The 27,948-nt window shown below is 43.0% G+C and overlaps 1 protein-coding gene across 3 annotated transcripts in view; it reads right to left on the bottom strand.

The window, feature by feature from the left end:
• Window positions 1–27,948, bottom strand: part of tbxas1 (thromboxane A synthase 1 (platelet)) — a 165,952-nt gene continuing 138,004 nt past the window's right edge. For all 3 annotated transcript variants that reach the window (XM_052466012.1, XM_052466013.1, XM_052466014.1), the window contains exons 11-14: window positions 3,941–4,029; window positions 3,444–3,581; window positions 3,035–3,197; window positions 1–2,749 (exon numbers count right to left, since the gene is read on the bottom strand). In XM_052466012.1, coding sequence (XP_052321972.1) covers window positions 2,636–2,749; window positions 3,035–3,197; window positions 3,444–3,581; window positions 3,941–4,029 — 504 coding nt within the window. In that variant the 3' untranslated portion in view covers window positions 1–2,635. The remainder of the gene's footprint in view (window positions 2,750–3,034; window positions 3,198–3,443; window positions 3,582–3,940; window positions 4,030–27,948) is intronic.

The following is a 27,948-nucleotide window of genomic DNA, read 5'->3' on the forward strand; positions in this document are numbered from 1 at the left end:
TGAAGTGGAACGACATTTATTGGATATTTCAAACTTTTTTAACAAATCAAAAACTGAAAAATTGGGCGTGCAAAATTATTCAGCCCCCTTAAGTTATTATTATTATTAAGTTAATACTTTGTAGTGCCACCTTTTGCTGCGATTACAGCTGTAAGTCGCTTGGGGTATGTCTATCAGTTTTGCACATCGAGAGACTGAAATTTTTCCCCATTCCTCCTTGCAAAACAGCTCGAGCTCAGTGAGGTTGGATGGAGAGCATTTGTGAACAGCAGTTTTCAGTTCTTTCCACAGATTCTCGATTGGATTCAGGTCTGGACTTTGACTTGGCCATTCTAACACCTGGATATGTTTATTTTTGAACCATTCCATTGTAGATTTTGCTTTATGTTTTGGATCATTGTCTTGTTGGAAGACAAATCTCCGTCCCAGTCTCAGGTGTTTTGCAGACTCCATCAGGTTTTCTTCCAGAATGGTCCTGTATTTGGCTCCATCCATCTTCCCATCAATTTTAACCATCTTCCCTGTCCCTGCTGAAGAAAAGCAGGCCCAAACCATGATGCTGCCACCACCATGTTTGACAGTGGGGATGGTGTGTTCAGGGTGATGGGCTGTGTTGCTTTTACGCCAAACATAACGTTTTGCATTGTTGCCAAAAAGTTCAATTTTGGTTTCATCTGAACAGAGCACCTTCTTCCACATGTTTGGTGTGTCTCCCAGGTGGCTTGTGGCAAACTTTAAACGACACTGTTTATGGATATCTTTGAGAGATGGCTTTCTTCTTGCCACTCTTCCATAAAGGCCAGATTTGTGCAATATACGACTGATTGTTGTCCTATGGACAGAGTCTCCCACCTCAGCTGTAGATCTCTGCAGTTCATCCAGAGTGATCATGGGCCTCTTGGCTGCATCTCTGATCAGTCTTCTCCTTGTATGAGCTGAAAGTTTAGAGGGAGGGCCAGGTCTTGGTAGATTTGCAGTGGTCTGATACTCCTTCCATTTCAATATTATCGCTTGCACAGTGCTCCTTGGGATGTTTAAAGCTTGGGAAATATTTTTGTATCCAAATGCGGCTTTAAACTTCTTCACAACAGTATCTTGGACCTGCCTGGTGTGTTCCTTGTTCTTGTTAAAGAAATCATACACAGTAACATCAGAGCTTTTCAACTTAAAGAGGAAATGAGAAATGGAGTGAGCTGATATTGATTTCCGCTCTCATGGAGTCGTGATCTTATTAGTATTACCTTCATGTAAATCAGCTTCATTTTAAAGATGAAAGATTTGGAAATCTGTGAGGGGGAGGTCCTATAACATTTAGTCAATGCCTACACTATTATGATGGATAATTGCGAGGATGCTTGCAAAGACTCACTTTCCAGCCATAGCTGTTGGGAGAGACAATACAAATCCTTAAAGGGATAGTCCATCCAAATGACAAAAACATTCTGATTACTTTACCCTGTAAAAAGTCTATGGACAAGGTAATTGCATAGCATTTGGAGACAGTGGACAGGTAAACCCAACTAAAGCATGGATGGTCTTATCCATAGACTACTTACAGGGAAACCAATATTATATATTTTTAATTTTAATGAACTATCCCTTTAATAGTTAATGGGCATGTTCTAACATACATTATACTATGAATTGATCCTTCCCTTTAATGCAGTCCTGCAGTGACTTCAGTAATAATAGATATCAACATGAATTTATACAGATTTCAAGGAATGTTGTTCTTTTGCTATAAGAAGTTTGTCACAGTTTTCCCCCTCCCACCAGCTCACAGTTCCCCCAGCATGCTTCTCCTCCCCCTCTCTCTAGTCCTGCAGAATCACCGTGGCGATCATTGTGCCATTGGCAGGGACCTCTTGGAGGGCTTGACCTCCATCCAGTACATTGGCTGATTAAAAAGGTGAGCTGCCCCTGGCACAACCTCGCTTTTTCTGTGCAAATTGTAATTTACCATGGAAGCAATTGCATAAAGTACTTAAGTAAAAAAGTACTACTGAAGTAGTTTTTGGGGGTATCTGTACTTATTTACTTACTTATTTACTTACTTATTTTTGACAACTTTTACTTTTAATAATGTACTTTACTCCACACACTTTCCCTGACACCCAAAAGTACTTGTTACATTTTGATAGCTTAGCAGAACAGGAAAATAGTGCAATTCACGGTCATCCCTACTGCCTCTAATCTGGCGGACTCACTAAACACACATGCTTCATTTGTAAATGATGTCTGCATGTTGGAATGTGGCCCTGTCTATCCATGTATTTTTTTTCATAAAATAAAAATGGTACCGTCTGGTTTGCTTAATATGAGGAATTTGAAATGTTTTACTTTTGATACTTAAGTACATTTAACCAAATACTTTTAGATATTTAAGTTAAAGAAGAGGTTAATGCTAGCCTGGTCTCAGATCTGTTTGTGCTTTATTGCCAACTCTCTTATGTAAAGGGAGTGCCAAAAGTGTGACAATAACCATAGAGGTTAGCAAGACAGCACAAACAGATCTGGGACCAGGCTAGGTTAATGTTACTTTATTTTTAGCCTTACATTATCCATCCAGTGACTGCTTATTTTATCTGTTTCATAGAAATCACACTACGTTCTAGAAAGCAGATACAGAACAGAGCTATTCTCCTGCAGGGGGAGTCGCCGGTTCTCCCTCTATCTCTCTTTTAGTGATTGTCACATAGATGCCATTCTTGGGTCCGAGAGTGGTGTGAGACTTCAACTCCAGAGGAACCTGCAACATACATGTAGAAGAGCAACATGTTAAAGAGCTAGGATACAGCATAGACTGGGTTGTATACATGTTACTCTGTATTTTCAATCTTATTATGACCTTTACAAATGGAGGTTGGGATAAGTGCCAAAATAAGAAATATGGGCCCGTTTCAGTATGAATGGTGATCTCGGATCAGTTTTGCTTTTTAGATCATAGATCAATATGCTTATATGGACAGGGGTGACCTGATCCTAGATCAACATTCCTACTCTAAGACTCTTTAGAGAATATGGAATAACCCACCTTGGTGTCTGTGCAGGCCACAATGTTGAACTTCCTGAAGACATGCACCAGGGCCATCTTGATCTCCAGCTGGGCCAGCCTCATGCCAACACAGCTGCGGGGCCCCGCCCCAAACGGCAGGTACACAAACGGGTGTCTGCTGGCCTTGGCCTCCACTGTGAATCTGAATGGCAGAGTAGAGGCCTCAGTGGTCAGTATTGGAATACAATCTGATACTATACTTCTGTATTGTATTATCACGTGTCAATATTGTCACTCCATGATGTACAGAACATTAACATAATGTGAGGCAATGACAGTGTCCTGTAGCTGTGCTGTGTAACAATGTAGCTGTGCTGCGACTTCTCTATGTTAGATTGATAGAAATGGAACCTAATTACTGAGCTACAGTAGACTGACTGCCGCCTACCTCTCAGGGATGAACTTCTCTGGCTCGGGCCAGTACTCTGGATCATAGTGCAGATAGCCTGCAGGGATCTCCAGGGTGGCTCCCTTGGGTAGGAACTGTCCATTCACCATGCAGTCCTCGTCAACTTCACGGGCAAACCTGAAACAAAATGGTTGCTCAGTTTCCACAATACACATAATGAAATGATGAACTATGGAAACATGGGGGACATTTATTTTATTTAACTAGGCAAGTCAGTTAAGAACAAATTCTTATTTACAATGATGGCCTACCCAGACCAAACCCTAACCCGGATGACGCTGGGCTGATTGTGCGCCGCCCTATGGGACACCCAATCACGGCCGGTTGTGATACAGAATCAAACCAGGGTCTGTAGTGACACCTCAAGTACTGAGATGCAGTGCCTCAGACCGCTGCGCAACTTGGAAGCCCAAACATGGTCATATACAGTACATAAGAGAGTTGTCTTGTGAATCATTCTAATGTCAGGCTCTTACCTGAAACCAGGCGGGTAGAGGCGCAGAGCTTCTGATATGACCATGTCAAGATATTTCAGCTCCTGGACATTGGTGTAATCTGGTGAATCCTACAACAGAGAAAATAACACAATCTTGCATTCCTATACTATTGAGTCAATACTGAAAGCACATTTGACACCAAAAAAAATCAAGAAAAGAAGCAAAATGCAATTCATACTGATGCCAGCAGAGTGCAGCAACTCATGTTATTCAAGACTATGCTATGGTTATGAGATTATTTGGAGAGCATGGCTGAGAATGTAAGAGTTTGGTGTTTGTTACTGCACCAAACAAACCACAAAGATGAACTACATCCTAGATGTATGTATGGATGTTGAGAGTGACTGAGTCAACATTAACACTGTTAAACAATAACTACGCTGAACAAACACCCCGCTGTCCCTAAAACACTGCTGTTGTGCTCAATGTGTGTGTCCATGCTTGTACATGTGTGCCCATGTGTGTGTGGTTCGGTGGTTAGAGGGCCAGTCACTGCCCTGTGTGAAGAGTGTGTGTGTCTGGGGACAATTCTAGAGCCTGTAAAAACGGGGCTCCATTGTCTGGCCTTCCTGTCACTTCTCATTGGCCGTCACACAGTTCCCCAGGGGAATGACATGTCCCTAATGAGCGCTAAGAGCTAACACAGCTCTCTGCTCCACTGATAAAGCCTAAACGCCGCTAGCTGCCAGACCTGTTGTGTAAGATGGGCTTGAGAGAGAGAGAGAGAGAGAGAGAGAGAGAGAGAGAGCTTTTCAATGTGTCTGTAGCCTAGTACCACAACACTCTCCGCCAGACTGTGGATGAAATATGTAGCATGCAGCAACAGTGTTATTTCCGCCTGTAGTGCCGGTGTACCTAATGATTATTCATGCTTGGTTTACTGCCAGGCCAGGGGAGAGGGAGCGTCTGTGGAGTTGAGAGTTAGTTGGAGCATTTGTATTCCGACGCCATGATTTCCTAATTATGCAGATTCAATGACAATCACTTATCCAAATCCTGCAGGGCAGTTTAACAAAGCTGATTCCACAAGTTAATCGGGAACACATTGGCCCCAGTGTGTGTGTGTGTGTCTATCCGTCTGTGTGTGTGTGTCCGTCTGTGCGTGTGCATCAAACACCCTGGTTCTGCACCACGGGGCGTGACGTACCTCACAACATTGTGCCCCATCAGATATCAGTGTCAGCCCTTTAGTCATCAAATAAGCCCATTGTTTATTTCAACGGCACACAGAGATCTAGAAAAAACACACTCCCTTTCACTGAAAGATGGCACAGCAACATCATCAAGATTTAGAAATGTACTACATTTAGTGTACACTGTAGAAAAACATTTTACAACACAGAACAAAAAGTGTTTCTTATTGGTCAAGTTCATCTTGTCCCTCCCTGTATTCTGCCATTTGCTACCTAATGAATGTGGGTTATAATACACAGGAAAGCTACTGATGCGCAGTGTTCTATAACAGAGGAATAGGATTGACTGACCTGACCAACCTGACCTTACTGCAATCACAGTTTGAAATTCCCCCCTCCCAGTTACAGTGTGAGGTCAGACAGTAATAACCGTGGGCTCTGGAGTGGCTAATGGATGGAGGGACTGGGTGGAGAGGAGCCCACTCTGTCTATCGCCTGTCCTGGGGGCCACCAGAGGGCACAGGGGACCTGGAGTGTGTGGTAAGGCTCCCCACCTTTAGATATCCTCCTAAGACCCCCTTAAGCACCTGAGTTGGTTTAGATGTCTGCTTGGCTGCATCTGCATGTGGTACAAGTGAAGTGGTGTCATGATAAGACTATGTCGGCGAGCATCTAGACCGCCATTTCCCTCTGTTTTGTGGGCGAACGTACAATCACTAGAGAACAAACTGGCGAGACTATCCTATCAACGGGACTTAAAGAACTATAATATCCTATGTTTCTCGGAGTCGTAGCTGAACAAGGACATGGATAATATACATTTTGCTGGCTTTTCCATGCATCGTCAAGATCAGAAGGCAGCCTCGGGTAAGATAAGAGGTGGAGGGGTGTGTCTTTGTTAACAACAGCTGGCGCATGATCTCTAATGTTAAGGAAGTCTCAAGTTTGGCTCACCTGAGTTAGAATACCTCATGGTAAGCTGTATACCATACTAGCTGTCTATTTACCACCACAAACCGATGCTGGCATTAAAACAACACACAACAAGCTGTATAGGGCCATAAGCAAACAAGAAAATGCCCATCCAGAAACAGCGCTTCTTGTGGACAGTGATTTTATTACAAGGAAACTTGACCTAATTTTTAACAGAATGTCACCTGTGCAACTAGAGAACTAGATCACCTTTATTCCACACACAGAAACACATACAAGGCTCTCCCTTTGGCAAATCTGACCATAACTCTATCCTCCTGCATACAGGCAAACACTCAGGGGGTACCTAGGGATGGACATGAGTACTCGAAACAGATGTCAATGCTTTATCTTTAACCAGAGATATTCAAATCAAATGTTATTTGTCACATACACATGGTTAGCAGATGTTAATGCGAGTGTAGCGAAATGCCTGTGCTTCTAGTTCCGACCATGCAGTAATATCTAACAAGTAATCTAACCTAACAATTTCACAACAACTTCCTTATACACACAAGTGTAAAGGAATGAATAAGAATATGTACATAAAAATATATGAATGAGTGATGGCCGAACGGCAGAGGCAAGATGCAGTAGATGGTATAGGGTACAGTATATACAGTGCCTTGCGAAAGTATTCGGCTTTGCGACCTTTTGACACATTTCAGGCTTCAAACATAAAGATATAAAACTGTATTTTTTTGTGAAGAATCAACAACAAGTGGGACACAATCATGAAGTGGAACAACATTTATTGGATATTTCAAACTTTTTTAACAAATCAAAAACTGAAAAATTGGGTGTGCAAAATGATTCAGCCCCCTTAAGTTAATACTTTGTAGCGCCTCCTTCTTCACCACACTGTTAGTGTGGGTGGACCATTTCAGTTTGTCCGTGATGAGTACGCAGAGGAACTTAAAACTTTCCACCCTCTCCACTACTGTCCTGTCGATGTGGATAGGGGGCTGCTCCCTCTGCTGTTTCCTGAAGTCCACGATCCTCTCCTTTGTTTGTTGACATTGAGTGTGAGGTTATTTTCCTGACACCACACTCCGAGTGCACTCACCTCCTCCCTGAAGGCCGTCTTGTCGTTGTTGGTAGTCAACCCCACCATTGTAGTGTCTTCTGCAAACTTGATGATTGAGTTGGAGGTGTGCATGGCCACGCAGTCATGGGTGAACAGGGAGTACAGGAGGGGGCTGAGAACGCACCTTTGTGTGCCCCAGTGTTGAGGATCAGCAGGGTGGAGATGTTGTTACCTACCCTCACCACCTGGGGGCGGCCCGTCAGGAAGTCCAGGACCCATTTGCACAGGGCGGGGTCGAGACCCAGGGTCTCGAGCTTAATGACGAGTTTAGAGGGTAATATGGTGTTAAATGCTGAGCTGTATTCAATGAACAGCATTCTTACATAGGTATTCCTCTTGTCCAGATGGGTTAGGTGAGTGTGCAGTGGGATTGCGATTGTGTCGTCTGTGGACCTTTTGAGGTGGTAAGCAAATTGGAGTGGGTCTAGGGTGTCAGGCAGCGTGGAGGTGATATGGTCCTTGACTAGTCTCTCAAAGCATTTCATGATGATGGAAGTGAGTGCTATGGGGCGGGGCGGTAGTCATTTAGCTTAGTTACCGTAGCTTTCTTGGGAACAGGTACAATGGTGGCCCTCTTGAAGCATGTGGGAACAGCAGACTGGGATAAGGATTGATTGAATATGTCCGTAAACATACCAGCCAGCTGGTCTGCGCATGCTCTGAGGACGCAGCTGGGGATGCCGTCTGGCTCTGCAGCCTTGCAAGGGTTAACTTGTTTAAATGTTTTACTCACGTTGGCTGCAGTGAAGGAGACCCCGCAGGTTTCTGTAGTGGGCCGTGTCAGTGGCACTGTATTGTCCTCAAAGCGAGCAAAGAAGTTGTTTAGTTTGTCTGAGAGCAAGACATTGTGGTCCGTGACGAGGCTGGTTTTTATTTTGTAGTCCGTGATTGACTGTAGACTCTGAACATATACCTCTCATGTCTGAGCCATTGAATTGCGACTCTACTTTGTCTCTATACTGACGCTTAGCTTGTTTGATTGCCTTGCGGAGTGAATAGCTACACTGTTTGTATTCGGTCATGTTTCCGGTCACCTTGCCCTAATTAAAAGCAGTGCTTTGCGCTTTCAGTTTTGAACGAATGCTGCCATCAATCCATGGTTTCTGGTTGGGGAATGTTTTAATAGACACTGTGGGTACAACATCACAGACGTACTTGCTAATAAACTTGCTCACCGAATCAGCGTATTCATTAATGTTGTTGTTCGACACTATGCGGAACACATCCCAGTCCACGTGATCGAAGCAATCTTGAAGCGTGGAATCCGATTGGTCGGACCAGCGTTGAACAGACCTGAGCACGGGTGCTTCCTGTTTTAGTTTCTGTCTATAGGCTGGGAGCAACAAAATTGAGTCGTGGTCAGCTTTTCCGAAAGGAGGGTGGGGGAGGGCCTTATATGCGTTGCAGAAGTTAGAATAACAATGATCCAGCGTTTTGCCAGCCCGGGTCACGCAATCGATATGCTGATACAATTTAGGGAGTCTTGTTTTCAGATTTGCCTAGTTAAAATTCCCAGATACAATAAATGCAGCCTGAGGATATGTGTTTTCCAGTTTACATAGAGTCAAATTAAGTTTGTTCAGGGCTGTCGATGTGTCTGCTTGGGGGGAAAATATACACCACTGTGATTATGATCGAAGAGAATTCTCTTGGTATATAATGCGGTCGGCATTTGATTGTGAGGAATTCTAAGTTAGGTGAACAAAAGGACTTGAGTTCCTGTATGTTGTTATTATCACACCACGTCTCGTTAATCATAAGGCATACACCCCCGCCCTTCTTCTTACCAGAGAGATGCTTGTTTTTGTCGGCACGATGCGTGTCGAAACCAGTTGGCTGTACCGACTCCGATTCAGTCTCGAGTGAGCCATGTTTCCGTGAAACAAAGAACGTTACCTTCTCTGATGTCTCTCTGGAAGGCAACCCTTGCTCGGATTTCGTCTACCTTGTTGTCAAGAGACTGGATATTGGTGAGTAGTATGCTCGGGACCGGTGCGCGATGTGCACGTCTACGGATCCTGACCAGAAGACCACTCCGTCTGCCCCCTTCTGTGGCGCCGTTGTTTTGGGTTGCCGGCTGGGATCCGATCCATTGTCCTGGGTGGTGGGCCAAACAGAGGATCCACTTCGGGAAAGTCGTATTTCTGGTCATAATGTTGGTGAGTTGACATTGCTCTTATATCCAATAGTTTATCTACTTCCCCAGAGTCAGATGGACTTGTGGATACCATTTTTAAGTCTTTGTGTCCAGTAAAAAGGAAGTTAAAGGTTGTTTAGCGTTAGCACAATGACTGGAAGCCTATGTGTATCTGTTAGCGTGCTAGCAGATACCCATAGACTTCCAGTCATTGCACTAACATTAGTTAGCAATTGCGCTAGTGCTAGTGCTAACTTCCTTTAAACTGCTCGCAGAGAAATAAAAATGGTATCCACAAGTTTGTCGGACTCTGGGCGCTCATTGCCAATATCTCAAAGTATCCCTTTAAGCCATGGTTTCCTAAAACTGGCCCCAACTGGGTGCACGTTTTGGTTTTTGCCCTAGGACTACACAGATTATTCAAATATCCATCTCATCAAGCTTTGATTATTTGAAATCAGCTGTGTAGTGCCAGGGCATAAACCAAAATGGGCCTCAGTGATGGGAAACCTGCTTTAAGCTACTTTGCGATCTGCTAGGGCCATTTAGAATTTGTTAGTTTATAACCCCGCTAAACATAGATAGGTTCCACACTGAAAATATGTAAAAACATTAGTTTGATAAAGACAAAGAGCGTATTTTCATCAGAATCATTAAGCATATGCCTACTCACAAAACAGATGTTGTGGCTGTAATTCATCCCCATGCAGTGTTCAATGTGGAATTGTTCATCCATTTAGAAAATTACAAAGAACAGGCAGAATAAACTAAATCCAATGTCTGTATGTTGATTTTGGTTTGATTTTGGCCAAATTGAGCACCGTTTCAAATGATCACTCTTTGAAAATATCTGTTCTGGGCACGAGATGTGCATCACTTCACACAGCTCAAATGTTTTATTCAGAAAAAAATTCTGCATAAAACAGATGTGTCTTGACTGTGATAAGGGCTCAGGAAACAAGAGCGCCTTGTCTGCTAAATTAATAAAACAAGGCTATGCCATTGCACAGCCATAGACAAGCGCCACTGCTGAGCTTATTGCCTTTTTAGAGATTGTGTTCCACAATGTAATATAACCTGTTGATATTACGGTTTCAATAAATTAATCTTAAATGGAACTTGATTTTTATTGACTGAATATGCACTGAACAAAAATATAAATGGAACATGTCAAGTGTTGGTCCCATGGTTCAAGAGCTGAAATAAAAGATTCCATAAATTGTCCATATGCACAAAAAGCTTATTTCTGTTGTACACTAATTTGTTTACATTCCTATTAGTTAGCAATTCTCCTTTGCCAAAATAATCCATCCACCTGACCGGTGTGCCATATCAAGAAGCTGATTAAACAGAATGATCATCACACAGGTGCACCTTGTGCTGGGGACAATAAAATGGCACTCTAAAATGTGCAGTTTTGTCAAACAACAGAATGACACAGATATCTCAAGTTTTGAGGGATCGTGCAATTGGCATGTAGACTGTAGGAATGTCCACAGAATTCAATGTTAATTTCTCTACCATAAGCCGATTCAACATAATTTTACAGAACTTGTCAGTACGTCCAACTGGCTTCACAGCACCAGGCCACGTGTAACCAAACCAGCCCAGGACTTCCACATCCGGCTTTTTCACGGGATCATCTGAGACCAGCCACCCAGACAGCTGATAAGTTTGTGGGTTTGCACAACCAAAGGATTTCTGCACCAACTGTTTCAAGGAGTGGGACACTAATCTGAATCCTTATAATAAATCCCTCTATGACCTCCGACTAGCCATCAAACAGGCAAAGCGTCAATACAGGACTAAGATCGATTCGTACTACATTGGATGTGGCAGGGTTTGCAAACTATCACAGATTACAAAGGGAAACCCAGCAGCGGGCTGCCCATTGACGTGAGCCTACCAAATGTGCTCAATGCCTTTTATGCTCGCTTCGAGACAAGCAACACTTAACCATGCATGAGAGCACCAGTAGTTCTGAATGATTCACTATGTCTGCAATAAGTGTTTAACATGATAAAAAGAAACGGAATAGAGCTAAGCACAGGCAAAATCCAAGAGGAAATTTTGGTTCAGTCTGCTTTCCACCAGACACTGGGAGACAAATGTACCTTTTCAGCAGGACAATAACTTAAAACACAAGGCCAAATATACACTGGAGTTGTTTACCAAGATAACGCTGAATGTTCCTGGGTGGCCTAGTTACAGTTTTGACTTAGATTGGCTTGAATATCTATGGCAAGACATGAAAATGGCCATCTAGCAATGATCAACAACCAACTTGAACCAGCTTGAAGAATTCTTAAGAACAATGTGCAAATATTGTACAATCCAGGTGTGCAAAGCCCGTAGAGACTAATCCCTGCCAAATGTGATTCTAACATGTATTGATTGACTCAGGGGTGTGAATACTTATATACGTAAATGAGATATCTGTATTTAATTTTCAATACATTTGCAAAAAAATCTATAATCATGTTTTCACTTTGTCATTATGGAGTATCGAGGGTATATGAGTGAGGGGAAAAAAACAATTTAATCCATTTTGAATTCAGGCTGTAACACAACAAAATGTGTAATAAGTCAAGGGGTTTGAATACTTTCTGAAGGCACTATACATATCTACCTCAATTACCTCATACCCCCGCACATTGACTCGGTACTGGTACCACGTGTATTTAGCTATGTTATCATTACTCATGGTTTCTTTTTTGTGTTATTATTTTTCTATATTTTTCTTAGAATTGTTGGGAGATGCCCGTAAGTAAGCATTTCACTGTTAGCCTACAGTTTCCTGTTGTTTATGAAGCATGTGAAAAAATAAAATTAGATGTCATACATTGTAGGCGTACGTAACATAATGGAGGCTCATCCGGGTTAAAACATTTTTTTAAAAGTTGAAAGATGAGGAGAGGGAGGCTTCAGGAAGAGATGGGTAGACCTTCCGATGCCAAGTCGGAGGACATGGCGGAGGAAGGGGTTGCTCGTACCCCCTTTACATTGCCACGACTCGATCCTTTATCTTCGGGTCGTTCAGACAGGACTGCTAGGCTGAAGGTGAGGCTGGCCCGTTTAGAAATGGAGCAAAAAGATAAAGAGAGACAAATGAAATTTGTTCTAGAAATGAGAAGAATGAGGAGAATGGAAATTGACAAGAAGGTGAGGATCTGACAACTGGAGGGAGACACTCCAGTGCGACTCCACAACCTGCTTATCATCAAGCCCACATCGATGTAAGTAAAAAATATTGCTTTAGTCCCTCCATTCCAAGAGTTCTCATGCTTTCGCCGAAAAGCATTTTACAAATCTGACTCGGTAGCTAGATTCACAACGAGTGTAGCTTTAATTCACTACATTGAATGTGTGTTTTAATGAAAGTTTGAGTTTTATCAAAAACTATAAGTGGCGCTCTTGAAATTTCCGCTGATTTGATCCCGACAGCGGAACCCACTCCCTAAAAAGTTTTAAATGAACAGAAAGTGGCAACATTGGCACAGGTAGCAGTGTTGGCAGATGAGTACGCTTTGACACACATGACTGTCTTTGGTGTGCCTTGTTTTGAAGGCCGAATGATTGCGTCATCAATGCGTCATTCAGGTCGCTTTTCCTCTGACATCCCTAAGCCTTTTCATGAAATCCGTGAATGTTTTTATTGTCACCAAAAGGGTCACGTGATTGCGGACTGCCTGGTTTTGAAAAATAAACCAAAACAGTCCCTGTCACCATCCCCAAAAATTAAAGTGTGGGTTTAGTCAAGTATTGGCTCATCCGTTGGACCGAGTTATTGATTCAACATTTGGGGAACTGGATCCTGTCTATGTTCCATTTATCTCTACCTGTTTTATTTCCTTAACTGGAGAACAAGCTGATCAAAAGCCTATACAAATCTTATCAGACACCGGGGCGGCGCAGTCAGTAATTGTTACTGATGCTTTACCCTGGTCTCCTGAAACGTATTGTGGCTCGCATGTCATATTAAAGGGAATAGAGACAAAAACAGTACCTGTACCATTACACTGGGTCCACTTAGTGTCAGACTTGGTATCAGGACGTTTCCGTGTTGGTGTAGTGTCTACACTGCCAGTAAAAGGAGTCACATTGCTACTAGGGAATGATATCGCTGGTGGTAACGTCACTCCTGTGTTAGAGGTAGTAGACAACCCAGAAATCAGAACTACAGATGATAAATTGGTTCAAGCATTTCCCCATGTTTTTCCTGCTTGTGTGTTAACGAGGGCACAATCTCGCAAGCTAGAAGATGTGGTGGATTTGTCTAGTTCCATTTTGAGAATGTTGGGGTAGAAGACAATGCACAGAGTATTCCTTCTGAAATTTTACTCCCGTAAAAACTAAGGCAGGGGAAAGCGAAATCGTGCCTCAATTACATGACATTTTTTTGTCTGTCACCCCCGAGAAGGTGATTGAATGTCAAAAAGGAGACACAAGTCTTTGCAAGTGTTTTGCTTCGGTAATTTCCACTGAGGACGCTAAAACTAAGGAGACTGCCTACTTTATGGAAGCAGGAGTTTTGATGCGTAAATGGGCAGCTCATGACACCATTAGTGACTGGAGTGAAGTGTGTCAAGTGGTCGTTCCTACACCATTCCGACAGCAGGTGCTGTCACTCGCCCATGACCAGGCGTGGTCCAGACACTTGGGGGATCGCGAAGACTTATAACCGAGTCCTTCAACAAAATAATTTCTGGACAGGTTTGAAGTCTGACGTGGTCCAATTTTGTAAAACATGTCATGTATGTCAACTCACTGGGAAAGCGAATCAAACAGTTCCTCGTGCGCCGCTCTGCCCGATTCCTATGGTGGGGGAACAGTTTGAAAGAGTGATAATCGATTGTGTAGGTCCGTTGCCGAAAACCAGGTCAGGTAACCAGTTCCTACTAACAATAATGTGCAGTGCTACTCGATACGCAGAGGCTATTCCTCTCCGTACTATAACAGCTAAGACTGTGGTGAAGGCACTAGTGAAGTTGTTCTCTACGTTTGGACTCCCTAAAGTAATCCAAACTGATCAGGGATCCAACTTTATGTCAAAACTGTTCTCAAATGTGTTAAAGGCATTGTGTATTTCCCATCAGTTCTCCAGTCCGGATCATCCAGAGAGTCAAGGGGATCTCTAACGCTGGCATCGGACGCTGAAGGCAATGCTACGCAACTATTGCATGGATAGCAGTACAGATTGGGACGAGGGGGTGCCCTTTGTCCTATTTGATATTAGGGAAACAATACAAGAGTCCTTAGGGTTCAGCACTGCTGACCTTGTGTTTGGACACACTCCAAGGGGTCTGCTGAAAGTTTTGAAAGAGCATATCTTATCTCCTACACCCAGTAGCGCCCCTAAAAATGTGTTAGATTATGTCAGTAAAATGCGGGAGAGACTGCACACTGCATGTGCGTTAGCCCAAAAGTCTCTCTCCTTGTCTCAAAAATGCATGAAGTTGCATTATGACAAAAAGGCTGTTGGCCGTTCTTTTGCACCAGGGGATCAAGTTTTAGTTTTGTTGCCAATCCCTGTCTCATCTCTGTCGGCGCGTTTTTCTGGACCATATCTTGTGGAAAATAAACTCCGTGACACCAAGTATGTGGTAAAGACCCCAGATCGGAGGTAGGTAAAATTGGGTGGGCTATTTACCGATAGACTATGTACAGCTGCAGCGATTGGTTAGCTGCTCAGATAGCAGATGTTTGAAATTGGTGAGGGAGATAAAAAGTCTCCAACTTCAGCAATTTTTGCAATTCGTTCCAGTCACAGGCAGCAGAGAACTGTAACGAAAGGCGGCCAAATGAGGTGTTGGCTTTAGGGATGATCAGTGAGATACACCTGCTGGAGTGTGTGTTACGGGTGGGTGTTGCCATCGTGACCAGTGAACTGAGATAAGGTGGAGCTTTACCTAGCATGGACTTGTAAATGACCTGGAGCCAGTGGGTCTGGCGACGAATATGTAGCGAGGGCCAGCCGACTAGAGCATACAGGTCGCAGTGGTGGGTGGTATAAGGTGCTTTAGTAACAAAACGGATGGCACTGTGATAAACTGCATCCAGTTTGCTGAGTAGAGTGTTGGAAGCTATTTTGTAGATGACATCGCCAAAGGTGGCGTGAGTGAAGAAGGCTTTGTTGCGGAATAGAAAGCCGACTCTAGATTTGATTTTAGATTGGAGATGTTTGATATGAGTCTGGAAGGAGAGTTTACAGTCTAGCCAGACACCTAGGTACTTATAGATGTCCACATATTCTAGGTCGGAACCATGCTTATCAATTAGCCCAAAATTGGAAGAGGGAGTGGTTACATAATTGATGTGTAACCCTCTTCAATTTAGGGCTAATTGATAAGCTGTTTAAAAGAGGACCTTGTAATACTCTTTTTTTGTACTCCATGACAAAGGCCATGCAGCCAAAACGCGTCGTTTAAAAAAAACTTTGTTTCTATTGAACATGCCATACTAATAAAGGCATTTTAACCAATTATATGAAGAGTGCCTTGGTCCTCCTTTCTTTTTGATGACCAATTTACCCCTTTTACCAAAGAGCACCTTCTATCGACCAAAATGTACTATTGTGTACCTTAGTAGCGCTTCCCTTCCTCCTCTTTCTACTAGCATCATTAACACTATTTCCAAAAGGTTGGATTTTGTGACCGAATACTGCCGAGAATAAGCACCAAGCTCTGTTGAAGGAGCGATGCAGCCTTCTGGCTGAAACGTTTGAGGATTTTAAATGTTGTGGTCATCCTTTTCCAAGTTGTTTCTGCGAGTCACTGAAGCTAAATTAGCATGACACGAGCTGAATTAAATGTAAAAGGCTTTGAAAATAAAAAGTTTGCGGTGCTCTATTTCACAGAGATACGCTTGTTTTTGTGAAGTTTCAAAAAGAACATGAACTTTGCATTAATATGGACAGCATATACTAAAATATGAAAATACTATGTCATGTCTCAAAATGGATATCTATCTCACGTCCTATATTGTTTTATGTCCTCCGGATTTGAGAAGAGAGACGATGAGTTCAATGGTAAACCTGTCAGGTAGCCTTAATTCTCACACAGCATCCAGCTGACGCAATGCTATTTTCCCACAAGGGTAAAAACCACAAAACATTTTGAATGGATTATAATAGAGACATGATGTTTGGACCTTTGGTTTTCTTAGATGATTATCTACCCAAGTAAAATTATTGGTCAAAAGATGATGACAATGATAGGTCCAGCAAAAATGTACTTTGAGACCCTTTCCAGTCAACCTGTGCTTACTTCAGAACCTTTCAGACCCATGTTGAGGCCCTCCCCATGCGAGGACTGGCTCTTCCTGTAGGACACCGATCAGTGTTCTAAAGGGCAGAGCAGCAGTTGGAGCCCCAAGGTCGTGATAGGAGGGAGGCGAAGGTCATCATAAAGCCTGCTGTTTCATCCCCTATCATCTACAGCAGGGGTCTGCTACAGATGGCAACTTGATTCTCTCTTGCCCCCCCCCCAAAGCTTTTTGTAAAAAATAATATATATAAAAAAAGAATGTAAAATCAGCAGGAATTAAGCAAAAAGTGTGTTATTCACAAAATCTGTTCCCAATTATTCCCACAAATAAAAAGAGAGATGTGATTGTGTCTCAATGTATGAAATGATTGTTAATATCAAATACAACCTCAATTTGCAGTGTACAAATTTAATACAATTATGTTCCGGCCACCCAACCATTCGCTCTGACAAAAATCAGCCCTCGGCTGAATTTAATTGCCTACCCCTGATCTACAGTTACTGACAGGTCTACCTCACACCTCAGCATCAGGAGACCTATCTAGCTTGTGTAGCTACAGGCACACATTTTCACAAAAACATGGATTCAAATGTAGATTAAAAAAAGCTGTTCTTGGCGCCATACGGTAGGTGACAAATCCTGGTGTTAAAGACGTCAAACTAATGCAGCCCAATGGAAAGAGTGATTTGGCAGATATGCTTGATAAAAAATGATCTCCATTTGGCATATCAGTCTAAAGAGGGATAGCCAAACTCTTGACTCTGCAGTCTTGAGATCCCACCATTTATATTTTTTATTTTTTTTATTTCACCTTTATTTAACCAGGTAGGCAAGTTGAGAACAAGTTCTCATTTACAATTGCGACCTATAAAACAAGTCAGTTAAACATCTATGATCCATGCATCTATGACACTCACACACCTAGCAATATCCACCTTGTTGGGGAGGTACTCCCCAAAACCAGCCTTCAACATCTGAGTATTTCGTGCAGAGCACTTCAAAAACAGAACAAGTGGTGGTACACGAGTAAGTATAACATTTATTGCATTTCACAGAATTTCTAAATGTATTGAAGACTAAAAGTCCCGCTGTGTTCAAAGCATCAAAGGAATCACCCTGAAAACACAGAGAAACCTTATAACTTCACCAGACACATTTTAAAGCTTCTCATAGCCTAATATCCACCTTTACTCTTCTGTAAAATCAGATGAATGTTTGCACAGTTGGAAATTAATAGCAAGCTTGGCTTGAAGATCAATCTCTCAGTACAATCAGTAGTGAGACTAAATGATTTGGCCTCTAGAGTGCCTGTGTGTGCTTATTTCTATTTCTCTGTCCCTCTTCATTACAGGTCCTATTTGGAGTAGAAAAACAAGTAATTACTGTGTTGAATATGGGAGCTGAAACCTTCCCTTCTATGCTAGTTTGCCTCAGTATCTTTGGCTTTCATTTCCTGTGGCCTTCTACCACACAGTGTGGCTGCGGCCTAAATGGCAGTTCATTCCCTACTTTTGACCAGAGCTTTATGGGCTCTGGTCAAAAGCAGTGCACTATATGGGGAATAGGGTGCCATTTGAGATTCAACCTTTGTCTGGCCCTCTCCGTGCTGCTGCTGCCCAGTCATTCCAGTTTATTTACATTCTATTGCCCCCATTTGAATGCCCGGGCCCCAAGAGTCCCTTAGAAGTAGGTGCTTTGGAAACAGACACACACAGCCTCCTTTTCTCCACCGCATCCCGTGGGGTTGCCGTGGCAATGGTCACTTATGGTTATTGATAGGGATAGAGGTGTATATATTCAAACAAGAGATGTGGCTTTAGGGGATTGTTAATACACAAATGCAATGACTGTCGGTTTGCATTGTCTTCTAATAGCCGGGAACAAAGAGAGAAAGAGTGGGGGGAGGGCAGATCTGTGCTCTCTGCAAACAAAAAGCAAACAGTAGATAATCTCTCTGTGATTTAACTATTAAACTCAGCAAAAAAAGAAACATCCCTTTTTCAGGACCGTCTTTCAAAGATAATTCGTAAAAATTTAAATAACTTCACATATCTTCATTGTAAAGGGTTTAAACACCGTTTCCTATGCTTGTTCAATGAACCATAAACAATTAATGAACATGCACATGTGGAACGGTCGTTAAGACACAAACAGCGTATAGACGGTAGGCAATTAAGGTCACAGTTATTAAAACTTAGGGCACTAAAGAGGCCTTTCTACTGACTCTGAAAGACACCAAAAGAAAGATGCCCAGGGTCCCTGCTCATCTGCGTGAACGTGCCATAGGCATGCTGCAAGGAGGCATGTGGACTGCAGATGTGGCCAGGGCAATAAATTGCAATATCCGAACTGTGAGACGCCTAAGACAGCATCCTCACAGTGGCAGGTCACGTGTAACAACACCTGCAGACCTGCACAGGATCGGTACATCCAAACATCACACCTGCGGGACAGGTACAGGATGGCAACAACAGCTGCCCGAGTTACACCAGGAACGCACAATCCCTACATCAGTGCTCAGACTGTCGGCAATAGGCTGAGAGAGGCTGGACTGGGGGCTTGTAGGCATGTTGTAAGGCAGGTCCTCACCAGACATCACCGGCAACAACGTCGCCTATGGGCACAAACCCACCGTCGCTGGACCAGACAGGACTGGCAAAAAGTGCTCTTCACTGATGAGTCGCGGTTTTGTCTCACCAGGGGTGATGGTCGGATTCACGTTTGTCGTCGAAGGAATGAGCGTTACACCGCAGCCTGTACTCTGGAGCGGGATCGATTTGGAGGTGGAGGGTCGGTCATGGTCTTGGGCGGTGTGTCACAGCATCATCGAATTGAGCTTGTTGTCGTTGCAGGCAATCTCAATGCTGTGCGTTACAGGGAAGACATCCTCGTCCCTCATGTGGTACCATTCCTGCAGGCTCATTCTGACATGACCCTCCAGCATGACAATGCCACCAGCCATACTGCTCGTTCTGTGCGTGATTTCCTGCAAGACAGGAATGTCAGTGTTCTGCCATTGCCAGTGAAGAGCCCGGATCTCGTCTGGGACCTGTTGGATCGGAGGTTGAGGGCTAGGGCCATTCCCCCCAGAAATGTCCGGGAATATGCAGGTGCCTTGGTGGAAGAGTGGGGTAACATCTCACAGCAAGAACTGGCAAATCTTGTGCAGTACATGAGGAGGAGATGCACTGCAGTACTTAATGCAGCTGGTTGCCACACCAGATACTGACTTTTGATTTAGACCCCCCTCTTTGTTCAGGGAGACATTATTCCATTTCTGTTAGTCACATGTCTGTGGAACTTGTTCAGTTTATGTCTCTGTTGAATCTTATGTTCACACAAATATTTACACATGTTAAGTTTGCTGAAAATAAATGCAGTTGACAGTGAGGACGTTTCTTTTTTTGCTGAGTTTATATCACAACTGGCTAATTCTAATCTTCTCCATCAATCTCCAAACCAATAACTATGTGAAAGACATGACCTCGATGTAAAAAATAATACAAAGCCAAGTGCAACAATGAGAGTATGAATGAAAGGAAACAAAACATTTCAGCCAGCCTTTTGATTGGGGTAGTCGTGGCATTGGCCAAATTGTTAATTGGTTTGACTAATTGCAGAATTGAAATGTTGGAAGGAAATGTTTTGTGTTCTTATCACCTGGAGAGAGGTCAGGACAGAGAACGAGAGTGAGAGAAACATTCATTAGCTGGTCAACACAGGTTGGTTGGCGGTTCAGGTTAGCTGCCCAGCAACCTTAAACCAACCTCTTGGCAGACAGACCCAAAGCCTGAATGCAAAACTATGAAGCTAATGATTTGAATGACAATGAACAAAAAACAAAACCACCTGGCTGGCATACAAATAACACATCCCATTTTCATATCAGCTCACACAGCAACACTCAGTGATGGGTATCAGTCCCTGAAGCACAGTGGAAATGGAGAGGAGAGCCTGTCTGGGGGAGGAGGAAGTAGGAACCGAGGCAATCTGAGTTTAGGTTAAGCCAGAGATAGGGAGGGAAAGGAAAAGGGGAGACCCTTTTCTGCCCAAAATCTGTCAACGTTAAGCAGATTCCACCTGGCTACCCCTACCCAGAGCAACAGCCCTCCACCACCCACAGCAACTCGCCCAAGCCTCCCCCACTTCTCCTTCTTCCAAATCCAAATAGCTGATGTTCTGAAAGAGCTGCAAAATCTGGACCCCTACAAATCAGCTGGGCTAGACAATATGGACCCTCTCTATCTTTCTAAAATGATCTGTCGAAATTGTTGCAACCCCTATTACTAGCCTGTTCAACCTCTCTTTCGTATCGTCTGAGATTCCCATAGATTGGAAACCTGCCCCGGTCATCCCCCTCTTCAAAGGGGGAGACAATCTAGACCCAAACTGCTACAGACCAAATCTATTCTACCCTGCCTTTCTAAGGTCTTTGAAAGCCAAGTTAACAAACAGATTACCGACCATTCCGAATCCCACCATACTTTCTCCGCTATGCAATCTGGTTTCAGAGCTGGTCATGGGTGCACCTCAGCCCTGCTCAAGGTCCTAAACGATATCATAACCGCCATCGATAAGAGACATTACTTTGCAGCCGTATTCATCGACCTGTCCAAGGCTTTCGACTCTGTCAATCACAACATTCTTATTGGCAGACTCAACAGCCTTTGTTTCTCAAATGATTGCCACGCCTGGTTCACCAACTACTTCTCTGATAGAGTTCAGTGTGTCAAATCGGAGGGCATGTTGTCCGGACCTCTGGCAGTCTCTATGGGGTTGCCACAGGGTTCAATTCTTGGGCCGACTCTCTTCTCTGAATACAATAATGATGTCGCTCTTGCTGCTGGTTATTCTCTGATCCACCTCTACGCAGACGACACCAATCTGTATACCTCTGGCCCTTTGGAAACTGTGTTAACTAACCTCCAGCTGCTCTTAAATGCAAGTAAAACTAAATGCATGCTCTTCAACCGATCGCTGCCCGCACGTGCCTGCCCATCCAGCATCACTACAAATACCTAGGTGTCTGGTTAGACTGTAAACTCTCCTTCCAAACTCACATTAAACATCTCCAATCCAAAATGAAATCTAGAATCAGCTTCCTATTTCGCAACTCATGCTGCCAAACATACCCTCGTAAAAAATTGACCATCCTCCTCGACTTTGGCGATGTAATTTACAAAATAGCCTCCAACACTACTCAACAAATTGGATGCAGTCTATCACAGTGCCATTCGTTTTGTCACCAAAGCCCCATATACTACCCACCACTGCGACCTGTATGCTCTCGTTGACTGGCCCTCGCTTCATACCCAATGCCAAACCCACTGCCTCCAGGTCATCTACAAGTCTCTGCTAGGTAAACCTTATCTTAGCTCACTGGTCACCATTGCAGCACCCGTAGCACGCACTCCAGCAGGTATATCTCACTGGTCACCCCCAAAGCCAATTCTTCATTTGGCCGCCTTTCCTTCCAGTTCTCTGCTGTCAATGACTGGAACAAACTGCAAAAATCACTAAAGCTGGAAACTCGTACCTCCCTCACTAGCTTTAAGTACCAGCTGTCAGAGCAGCTCGCAGATCACTGCACCTGTACATAGCCCATCTGTAAATAGCCCATCCAATCTACCTCATCCCCATACTGTATTTATTTATTTATCTTGCTCCTTTGCACCCCAGTATCTCAAATTGCACATTCATCTTCTGCACATTTTACCATTCAAGTGTTTAACTGCTATATAATAATTACTTTGCCACAATGGCCTATTTATTGCCTTACCTACCTTATCCCACCTCATTTGCACATGCTGAATATAGATTTTTCTACTGTATTATTGATTGTATGTTTTGTTTATTCCATGTGTAACTCTGTGATGTTGTATTTGTCCAACTGCTTTGCTTTATCTTGACCAGGTCGCAGTTGCAAATGAGAACTTGTTCTCAACTAGCTTACCTGGTTAAATAAAGGTGAAATAATGTTTTTATTTTTTTATTTAAGCAGATGAGGTGTTTTTATATTAGGGCAATGAGAGACTGTCAAATTTAGTCAAGATAAACATGAATTGCTGTTTTGATACATGAGGCTTATTTGATCTAATATAAGTTTCATAATGCTTAAGTTATTACAAGTGTACTGATATGTGTGATGCATGTGACATCTCGGCAAATGAGAAAAAAACGTATATCGGAGTTGTCCCTGTTGAAATTCAAAATGTATGCATATTAATGAGGTCAGCATAGCATCTCATTCTCCACTGAACAAAGGCGGTTGATGTCCACACCCCTCATCGAATATGTATCCACTAATCCAAAGAGAGAAATTGGCGGGAGCTTGACAGCATTGTTAGAGCGGAGACATATAGTGCCTTCAGAAAGTATTCACACTCCTTGACTTTTCCACATTTTACAGCCTGAATTTAAAATGGATTAGCCATCACTAGCCTACACACAATAACCCATAATGTCAAAGTGTAATTATGTTGTTAGAAATGTTTACACATTTGTTAAAAATGAAAAGCTGAAATGTCTTCAGTATATAAAGTACCAGTCAAAAGTTTGGACACACCTACTCATTCAATGGTTTTTCTTTATGTTTACTATTTCCTACATTGTAGAATAATAGTGAAGACGTGAAGACAACACATATGGAATCATGTAGTAACCAAAAAATGGTTGAACAAATCAAAAATATATTTTTATATTTGAGATTCTTCAAAGTAGCCACCCTTTTCCTTGATGACAGCTTTGCACACTCTTGGCATTCTCGCACCAGCTTCATGAGGTATTCACCTGGAATGCATTTCAAGTTAATTTGTGGAATTTCCTTCCTTCTTAATGCGTTTGAGCCAATCAGTTGTTTTGTGACAAGGTAGGGGTGGTATACAGAAGATAGCCCTATTTGGTTAAAGACCAAATCCATAGTATGGCAAGAACAGCAAAAATAAGAAAAGAGAAACGACACTCCTTTAAGACATATTCAGTCAATGCGGAAAATTTCAAGAACTTTGAAAGTTTCTTCAAGAGCAGTCGCAAAAACCATAAAGCGCTATAATGACACTGTCTCTCATGAGGACCGCCACAGGAAAGGAAGACCCAGAGTTCATTAGAGTTACCAGCCTCAGAAATTACAGGCAAAATAAATGCTTCACAGAGTTCAAGTAACAGACACATCTCAATATCAACTTTTCAGAGGAGACTGCGTGAATCAGGCCTTCATTTATTTGTATTTTATTTAACCTTTATTTAACTAGACAAGTCAGGTAAGAACAAATTCTTAATTACAATGACGGCCTACCAAAAGGAAAAATGCCTCCTGCGGGGATGGGGGCTGGGATTAAAAATAAAAATAAATTACTTAAAAATATAGGATAGTGGCCTCCCGGGTGGCGCAGTGGTTAAGGGTGCTGTACTGCAGCGCCAGCTGTGCCACCAGAGGCCCTGGGCCCCAGGCTCTGTCGTAACCGACTGGGAGGTCCGTGGGTCAACACACAATTGGCCTAGTTAGGGAGGGCTTGGCCGGTAGGGTTATCCTTGTCTCATCGCGCACCAGCGACTCCTGTGGCGGGCCGGGCCCAGTGCACAATAACCAAGGTTGTCAGGTGCACGGTGTTTCCTCCGACACATTGGTGCGGCTGGCTTCCGGGTTGGATGCACGCTGTGTTAAGAAGCAGTGCGGCTTGGTTGGGTTGTGTATCAGAGGACGCATGACTTTCAACCTTCATCTCTCCCGAGCCCGTACGGGAGATGTAGAGATGAGACAAGATAGTAGCTACTAACAATTGGATACCACGAAATTGGGGAGAAAAAAGGGAAAACAATATAGGACAAAACACACATCACGACAAGAGAGACAACACTACATAAAGAGAGACGTAAGATGAAAACATAGCATGGTAGCAACACAACATGGCAGCAGCACAATATGGTAGCGGCACACAACAGTGTTTAAACATTGTTGGGCACAGATAACAGCACAAAGGGCAAGAAGGTAGAGACAATAATACATCACGCAAAGCAGCCACAACTGTCAGTAAGAGTGTCCATGATTGAGTCTTTGAATGAAGAGATTGAGATAACTGTCCAGTTTGAGTGTTTTTTGCAGCTCGTTCCAGTCGCCAGCTGCAGCGAACTGAAAAGACGAGCGACCCAGGGATGTGTGTTCTTTGGGGACCTTTAACAGAATGTGACTTGCAGAACAGGACACATCACTTCACTCTATACTCTTCTGTAAACTGGTCATCTCTGTATACCTGTTGCAAGACCCACTGGTTGTTGCTTATTATTGAGATATCTACTGCAGCCCTCATCCTCCACATACAACACCTATAAGGACTCTGACTCAAATCTGATGGCAGAATGGTAAAAAACATCTAGCCGCTCGAGAGCACCCTTACCAGTCGAACTATAAATTACGTCTTCATAATCTAGCATGGGTAGAATGGTCATCTGAGTCAGGGTTAGTTTGTCAGCTGGGGTGAAAGGAGTGATTACAATAGAGGAAACCAAGTCTAGATTTAACTTTAGCCTGCAGCTTTGATATGTGCTGAGAGAAGGACAGTGTACCATCTAGCCATACTCCCAAGTACTTGTATGAGGTGACTACCTCAAGCTCTAAACCCTCAGAGGTAGTAATCACACCTGTGGGGAGAGGGGCATTCTTCTCACCAAACCACATGACCATTGTTTTGGTGTTCAAACAAGGTTAAGGGCAGAGAAAGCTTGTTGGACTCTAAGGAAGCTTTGTTGTAGAGTGTTTAACACAAAATCCTGGGAGGGGCCAGTTGAGTATAAGACTATCATCTGCATCTAAATGAATGAGAGACTTTTGTACTGCCTGAGCTATGTTGCTGATGTAAATTGAGAAGAGCGTGGGGCCTAGGATCGAGCCTTGGGGTACACCCTTGGTGACAGGCAGTGGCTGAGACAGCAGATGTTCTGACTTTATACACTGCACTCTTTGAGGTAGTTAGCAAACCAACCCAAAGACCCCTCAGAGACACCAATACTGCTTAGCCAGCCCACAAGAATGGAATGGTCTACCGTACCAAAAGCTTTGGCCAAGACAATAAAAATAGCAGCACAACATTGCTTAGAATCAAGGGCAATGGTGACATCATTGAGGACCTTTTAAGGTTGTAGTGATACATCCATAACCTGAGTGGAAACCAGATTGCATACCAGAGAGAGTATCATAGACATTAAGAAAGCCAGTCAGTTGATTATTGACAAGTATTTCCAACACTTGATAAGCAGGGCAAAAATAAAAATTGGCTTATAACAGTTAGGATCAGCTTGATCTCCCCTTTAAATAAAGGACTAACTGTGTCTGCCTTCCAAGCAATGGGAACCTCTCCAGAGAGGAGAGACAGGTTAAAAAGGTCAGAGATAGGCTTGATGATTTAAAGGGGCAGCAACCTTAAAGAAGAAAGGGTTTTTGGAGTCAAGTTTAAGAAACTGTGTAGCGGGGCAGGGGAAAAAGTGGGAGGGGCATCGGGGCTAGTCGCATTAGAAGTGGTGGGAGATGAAGAAATGTTAGACGGGCAAGGAGGCATGACTGAGTCAAATAGGAATCCTGACTTAATGAAGTGGTGATTAAAGAGCTCAGCCATGTGCTTCTTGTCAGTAACAACCACATCATCAACTTTAAAGGACATGGGAAGCTGTGAGGAGGAGGGTTTATTCTCCAGGTCTTTAACCATTTTCCAGAACTTCTTGGGGCTAGACCCACAGAGAGAGAACTGCTCCTTAAAGTAAGTAACTTTGGCCTTCCGGATAGCCCAAGTGCACTTATTTCTCATTTGCCTGAACAATAGCCGATAAGCCTGAGTATGCGTGTGCCGAGCCTTTCGCCAAATGCAAATCTTGAGGTGGAGTAACTCTGCAAGATCACGGTAGAACCATGGGTTGAACCTGTTTTTAATTCTCATTTTCTTTATGGAGGTGTGTTTGTTAAGAATATCACTGAAGATATAAAAAATGAAGGTCCAAGCTTCTTTGACAGAGGCTATCAAGCTGATTCTATACCAATTTACAGAGGCCAGGTCCTGAAGGAATGCTTGCTCATTAAAGTTTTTTAGCAAGCGTCAATGACAAAACAGGATAGGACATTTCACGGAGCAGCCAGTACGAACACAGGCTGTAAAACAGAGGCATTACAGGTCATTACAGAAAACACCAGACTGGTACCGATCAGGATTATTTGTGAGGATAAAATCGAGGAGAGTAGCCTTTTCTGGGTGTTTGGTGTCATACCTTGTGGGATTGGTAATAATCTGAGAAATATTTGGGGAGTCCCTTTGCTTTAGGTCTTGGTCAGTTGGTTTAAGCATGTCCCAGTTTAGGTCACCTAGCAGGACAAATTCATACTTAGTGTAAGGGGCCAGGAGAGATCTTAGTGCAGGTAGGGTACTGTACGGTGCTGATGGAGAATGATAACACCCCGTAACAATCAACGAAGAGCTATTCGAAAGTTTATGCTTAAAACCAGCTAATCAAATTGTTTGGGGAGAGACTTGGTGGAGTCAACCGAGCACTGAAGGTGGTCGAATTGGTCGAATTGCTGCAAAGAAACCACTACTAAAGGACACCAATAAGAAGAATAGACTTGCTTGGGCCAAGAAACACGAGCAATGGACATTAGACTGGTGAAAATCTGTCCTTTGGTGTGATTAGTCCACATTTTCGATTTTTGGTTCTAACCGTAGTGTCTTTGTGAGACGCATTGTAAATTAATGGATGATCTCCACATGTGTGGTTCCCACCGTGAAACATAGAGGAAGAGGTGTGATGGTGTGGGGGTGCTTTTCTGGTGACACTGTCAGTGATTTATTTAGAATTCTAGGCACAAGAGTGTGCAAAGCTGCAATCAAGGCAAAGGGTGGCTACTTTGAAGAATCTAGATATAAAATATATTTGGATTTGTTTAGCACTTTTTGATACATGATTCCATGTGTTACTTCAAAGTTTAGATGTCTTCACTATTATTCTACAAATGTAAAAATAAAGAAAAACCCTTGAATGAGTAGGTGTGTCCAAACTTTTGACTGGTACTGTAAATCTGCTTGAAAATCTATGGCAAGACTTGAAAATGTTTTTCTAGCAATGATCAACAAGCAATTTGACAGAGCTTGAAGAATTTTGAAAAGAATAATGGGCAAATATTGTTTGAGTTTATTTGTATTTTTCCAGGAACAGTGCACAGTAAAAGTGACGGTTTTAGCCAGCCGGCTAATTTTCTACTGCAGTCCCTGGGCAGGTTATTCAGTCCAGGTGTGCAAAGCTCCTAGAGACCTACCCAGAAAGACTCACAACTGTATTCGCTGCCAAAGGTGAATATAATATGTATTGACTCGGGGGTGTGAATACTTATGCAAATGAGATATTTCTGTATTTC

Source organism: Oncorhynchus keta, chromosome 17 (assembly GCF_023373465.1).
Source record: "Oncorhynchus keta strain PuntledgeMale-10-30-2019 chromosome 17, Oket_V2, whole genome shotgun sequence".
NCBI classification, from domain to species: domain Eukaryota; kingdom Metazoa; phylum Chordata; class Actinopteri; order Salmoniformes; family Salmonidae; genus Oncorhynchus; species Oncorhynchus keta.